This window comes from Microtus ochrogaster, chromosome 1 (assembly GCF_000317375.1).
Source record: "Microtus ochrogaster isolate Prairie Vole_2 chromosome 1, MicOch1.0, whole genome shotgun sequence".
Lineage (NCBI taxonomy): Eukaryota > Metazoa > Chordata > Mammalia > Rodentia > Cricetidae > Microtus > Microtus ochrogaster.
In genome coordinates this window covers 113283500-113289582 of record NC_022009.1, presented here as the reverse complement: position 1 = coordinate 113289582, position 6083 = coordinate 113283500, and the positions used below count along the sequence as shown (strand labels likewise).

Genomic DNA, 6083 nt, shown 5'->3' with positions numbered 1-6083 from the left:
AAATGGGAGGCCGTGGCGGGGAGGAGGCAGAAATCTTTAATAAATAAATAAATTTAAAAAAAATAAAATAAAATAAAATATACTTCAGTAATAATATAATTTTATTTAATGTCTTTCATTAAACAATAAAATAGTCAATAGTTTAAATATATGTACATAATTATCTTTGCAAATACACTGAATCTCCTGAACAGGAGACAGCAGGGCTCCTAAAATTCGGCCATCTGAATTCATTCTCCTGGATCCATCTTCTCCAAATCTTGTAGTCAAATAAGTCACTACATGCAAAGTGAGGAGAGTCAGTTCTTTGCTTTTCCTTTCTTTACAGGAAGCTGACCTGTAGCTTCCAAATACTTATTGACGAGTTCCTCCTGTGTGGCCGGGGAACAGGGCTGGTATCTGCAGTACTCCATTGTGTACTCTCCCTTCCCCTAGAAGACAAGACAGGGAGGCTGGTTGGCTTGGGGCTCTCAAGCACAGAGTGGATCTTACTCTGCGGGGTGCCCCGAGGTCCCCCCCCCCATCTTAAAGCTGCTTACCTCTGTGCAAGACCTAAGTTCAGTGGAGTAACCGAACATATTATTTAGGGGAACCTAAAAGCAAGCATAATAAATATTTTAGTGCCACTTGTTGAAGAATATTTGAGCGCAATCTTTAAAGCTTTATAATTCGCTTTCTATTGACAATTTTAGGTTTAAAGACTCAAAAGCCAGAGTCACTTCTGCCTTATCCAAGACAGGAGACCCTATTTGAAAATGATTTTGACAGGAATAATTAGAGCAAACTTTCAATTTTCAGAGTGGACACCACTGCTGTCCCTACTTTGCTCATCTCCACAGTTCAGACACTCACACGTGTTCTCTGTGGAAATGTTAATGAATTTCCACTGCGTGCGTGCGTGCGTGCGTGCGTGTGTGTGTGTGTGTGTGTGTGTGTGTGTTGCTGGGCACTGAACCCAAAGGTTCACGCATGCTTGTATGTGCTCTCCCACTGAGCTGCACCAAGCCCTCCTCTGTAACTGAAGTGTTACACAGCATGGTCTTCCTAGAGGTGATCTGTAATGGGACCAATATCTTCTCCTCTATGAGATTTAAGACGGGTACAGATCAGGGAATGAAATACTAGCCTTATAACAATAAAGCACCTATAAAAATAAAGTTAAAGCAGAAAAAAATAACTATATATCTAAGAAACAAATAGTCAAGATATAAAGAATCCTATTTTTGGCCTTTGCACTCAAGATTTGCTCTTGAAGAAAATTACACAAACTGCAAAAAAATAAGAATCTACAAATTCTCTCGAAAAACCAAAAAAAAAGAAAAAAAAAAGAATCTACAAATTCAAAGCAAATGCTTCGGTTTGCTCTACAATTTCCAAAGCCAAAACTAATTTATTTGCTTCAGTGGCTCGCAAAAGCAAGACAAAGCTGTACCCTTGAGGGGTTACCTCATGAGGCCGAGGCCTAGGGTCACCCTGAGTTCCAGACAAGAGAGCTGGGAGGCCATCGATGGCCGTACTCACGTCGGCGTACAGTGTAAAATAGTCCTCGACCCCGTCTTGTCCTGTGATTACTCCGTGCCGCCGGTTGACCCCTGCGATCACTGCTCCCTGAAACTCGTTAGGAGCTACAACCTCCACGGACATAATGGGTTCAATGATACACAATGTGGCATTGGCCAAGGCTGCGTTTAAAGATAAAAAACAACAGAAAGAAAAGTTAAGTACATTCTTCATTAAACTGGAATTCTTTCCCATTCTACATGAGGCAGGGGACACTTTCTCAAAGGTACACAAGCGACAGGCTTCTAATACCCCCAGACTTATTTTTTTTATAGTAATGGTAACAGTTTTATCTATGTGGAAATTCCAAGAGATAATGTTTCACTCTGCTGCTAGTATTTCGATTAGCTTACTTTAAAATATTTAAGGAAAATTCTTAAATCTCATTAATCTGCTGAACACAGAAAGCATCAGTCACCAAGTCCTGCGCTATGCAAACTGTGCAGCTGTACTGCCTGATCTCTGTGATCAGCACACACAGACATGCTCTGAAGCGAGACCAGCGCAAACCCACGCTTTCTTAGTGGTCCTTGGCACACACACATACATGCATATTATATGTATGTGTATATATAATGTATAGATAGTGTATACATACATTTACACACACACACATATATGTAAACTTATCACAGGGCAGGGGAGAGAACTTGAAAAGAAGAATTGAGTCACTTCTGAGAAGCCTTTCCTTTTCTAGGCTGAACAATTTCACTGTCTGATGGAGACTCAGGGTTTTAGTTGCTGTCCTCTGACAAATTATTGCCTCTTGTGAAAAACCTGTTCAGGTCTTAAGTTTCTTCACCCATAACTAAAAACTATCCGACTAGATGGTAACAGCCCCCATAACATGAAACTCTGTGTATTTTCTCATCCCATCTAACACACAGCTACTGTGCTTCTTAGTTACAAACACTGACTAATATTTATGGAGGAAGTAAAATAAAACTTCAAATATTTACACGTAATTTAGTCGCTTGTTAGAGCAGAATGTTTAGCCTCAGACCAGCTGCACTGTCCCCAAATAAAAGCTTTTAAGCAAAACACAGGAAAGACAACTAAGAAGCTATTGTGTTTGGAAATAACAGTGGTTTTCCGGGTACCTCTCTGTTTGTACGGAATCACACAGCCTCTCTTGTATATTTATACAGGCGCCTCTGAAGACACCACGGTCTGAAGTACAGTAAGTGTCAGAGTGACGACCTAACACACTCCTCAGGAACTGGGGACAAACTACACAGCAGGTCAGGTTCCTATGCCATTTACATAACGTCTCAGTAGTTGCAAACAGCACTCTTAAAATTACCTATAGATCCCAATACCCAATTCACTATAAGTCTATGCACTAGTTTCTATTACTAACACTGCTGATTCCCTATTTCAATCTACTAGCAAAAACACCAGCATCAGCAGGCCAGGGGCTTATGTGGCTGATGAGGAGGTAGTCAAGGGCTAAGACTAGTTAGTCTAGGTTTAACTTTAAGCTCTACCAAACTAATATGCCAGCTTAGGTTAGGAAACTAATGGCTCCGAACCTCAGTTCTCTCAGCCTAAGGTCACTGTGAAGATAAACTCTCTCATGTATTCAACATCACACACGGGATCAGTAAACGCCACAGCCAATGCGAGCATGCTGGAAAATGAGTGGCGCGGCACGATGCTAACTCAAAGGCGACATAACAGGAAGAACAACTGTATCCAGTGTTCAGTATCCATACGCATGCATGTACACATGCACACACACACACACACACACACACACACACACACACACACACACACTAAATACATTTTCAGGTAATATTCCCTTCAAGTGCTGGGCCTATTTCTACACAGTAAGGGGAAGAGAAAGAAAGACTCCAACACAAAGTCTGGCATGGAATGGCAAGAGATCCCAGAGAAGACAGGGCTGGGTCTAATGCGCTAACCACACAATGCTGGCTGTGTTCAGAGGCTGGAAGGCCAGTGTTGGGAGAATAAGCATGGTCTTCTTTCCACAAACCAAATATGGAGGTGACAGCAACGCCCACGCCCTAAGGCCAACGCAGGCCACACACATCTGGTTCCATACTTTAGTTTTAAGTTACACCACTGATTGCTCTCTGAGGCAAGCTCAAAATTTGGTTTAAATTGGAATACACGAGAATCTAAATCACCTTCTAATCCTGACACTACATCACAGATTACTACGTAAGATAGACACGACAGCCTAAGCAAAGGCCACCCTGACACCGAGCTCATTCAGCAAGGATCACTCTGCCCCAGAGCCCTCGAGTGGCATTCGGGGACAATCATGCATCAGTTCTTTTACTTGTGGGGAGAACTCCCTGCTTCTGCTTTTATTTACTCAGTTAAGTTTCTCTGTATTTTTGAGACAGGACTTCTCTGGTAGCTCTGGCTGGCCTTGAACTCAGAGCCTCTGCCTCTGCCTCCCCAGTGCTGGGGTTAAAGGCGGCAAATGTTAACACTCAAAACTCTCTTTGAGGACTTTAAAAATCGATCTTTATTTTTATTCCAAATTTAATGCATTTTCTTTTTAATACTACATTCTATTTTTGGCAACTACTTGAATTTATTTATGGACATAATTTCATATTTATTTTATCTCTAATCATGAAGAAATAAAAATCACACAGAGAAACCCGAATCAGTTGTCTTCATGCTAGCACCTTGCTTGTCTGCACAGCTTGTTTCAATTATAATCCTGAGGTTTCCCTCTGTGCATGCACCAGGTAATTCCTCACGCATTTACCTTCTCATTGGCAAGTGTGTATTACAGGCATTTACACTGGCACTTCCTTAATTTAAATAGAGGAAGGGTTAAAAAGGATGAAGTTCCATGTTAATTGATGTGCAGGTAATTCAATTGTATTACTAAGAAGTGTTAAAGTCACTTAACATCAGCTTAGGAAGTGTGGGAGCAGTGCACATCTCAAGGTCAAAAGGTGGGCACGTCTGCTTCTCCTCTTCAGACTGACCAGTTCCTACAGCACAGACTGCAGGGCCTTTTTACTATGCAGACGATATAAAGAAAATGGAGCACAGCTCTTCCTTTTACAACTGAAAACTAGAGTAGAATTACTAACTTTAAGGAATTAGCAGCTTAGTCTAGAAAACAGCTGTCCTTCCAGACATTGCCTAACATTAATCACAGGTGCAAACTGAGACCAAAAGGAGTTCAAAAAGCTGAAATTCATACGGAATCAACAGAATTCGGATTTATAGACTGACTGCTTAGGAAATAATGATTAAGAAATATTAATTCTCTACTGCTTATTTTAATTCTCTTTGGTGGAAATATTTTTGAAATGTTTTATGGATCATGATTTTATTACGTAAAGACACTTATGTACATTTCTAAGGAAGTGACAAACAGCAGACATGACTGAGGAGACAAAGAAAATTAAATTTCCTGGCTTCAGGACAACTATGAAATTCTCTGCTGGATAATTCTGATGTCACATAGTTTTGCTGTCATTTGTTTCCCACTTCTCTGAAATAAAAGCAAAGAATCAGGGGGCTGGAGAGATGGCTCAGAGGTTAAGAGCACTGGCTGCTCTTCCAGAGGTCCTAAGTTCAATCCCCAGCAACCACATCGTGACTCACAACCACCTATGATGGGATCTGATGCCCTCTTCTGCCATGTAAGCAAGCACACAAGTAGAGCACTCAAGAAAAAAAAAAAAAAAAAGCTAAGAGTCAGATATGCCTGCCTGCAACTGCTCAGAGTTCTGGTTCACAGTTTTAGTAAGGGTGATAATTTTAGCAGTGTAACGGGAAGTCTATACTATGCATAAAGATTACTGAATTCTTTCAAAACATTTTTCCATTCTCACAATAATGCCTCACAGCTTAAAATGTGATATATGAAAAAATTACTTAGAAATTTATGAACTCCTTGACATTTAAATAAATGAGTAAAAATAACACAAGTAGGTAATTTATCTTTAAAATCCTTCTTAAGAATTCTGAGCATTTGTCTTCTCTATTAAAAGCTGAACTTCAGATTATATAGTAACTTAAACACATTAAAAATGAACACCCAGAAAATTTACAACAGGGTAGGCTTTCCAAGAGTCATCTCCCACCACTCCAATCCGTAAGCATCCCTCCCTCCCCGGCCATCCTCCATCCCCAGTTCTGCATGGAGGAGAATACAAACTGCTGCTTTGGAGGCTGTGAGTCTCCCAAGGAAGACAGAGATAGAGGGCATTGGGACATAGTGTACCTTGTTTAAGAGCACCTTCTCCAGCTCGGATGAAAGAGATTTCGTTGGAATCAACCATGTGGTGTGCACCGTCTTGCAGAACAAACCGTAGCCCAGAAAGCTTGTGGCCAGAAAGAGGACCCTTTTCGCAGGCATCCAAAAACCCCTAACAACGAATGAATACAACTGCAATGAGATTTCACTTGCAGAGCACGCCCCAAATTCCAGAACAGGTCAGAGATGTAATGTTATTAAGATATAATGCTGTTTACACCTTTCAAAAAAAAGAGTAAGCTGGGCATGAGCTGAACAATCCCAT

General features: G+C 40.8%; 1 protein-coding gene across 1 annotated transcript in view; it reads right to left on the bottom strand.

Moving 5' to 3' along the window:
* Nucleotides 1-83: 83 nt before the first annotated feature.
* Gfm1 (G elongation factor mitochondrial 1) overlaps nucleotides 84-6083 on the bottom strand; it is a 45389-nt gene continuing 39389 nt past the window's right edge. Inside the window, exons 15-18 of the mRNA XM_005344082.2 lie at nucleotides 5786-5930; nucleotides 1522-1682; nucleotides 540-593; nucleotides 84-431 (exon numbers count right to left, since the gene is read on the bottom strand). Coding sequence (XP_005344139.1) covers nucleotides 300-431; nucleotides 540-593; nucleotides 1522-1682; nucleotides 5786-5930 — 492 coding nt within the window. The 3' untranslated portion in view covers nucleotides 84-299. The remainder of the gene's footprint in view (nucleotides 432-539; nucleotides 594-1521; nucleotides 1683-5785; nucleotides 5931-6083) is intronic.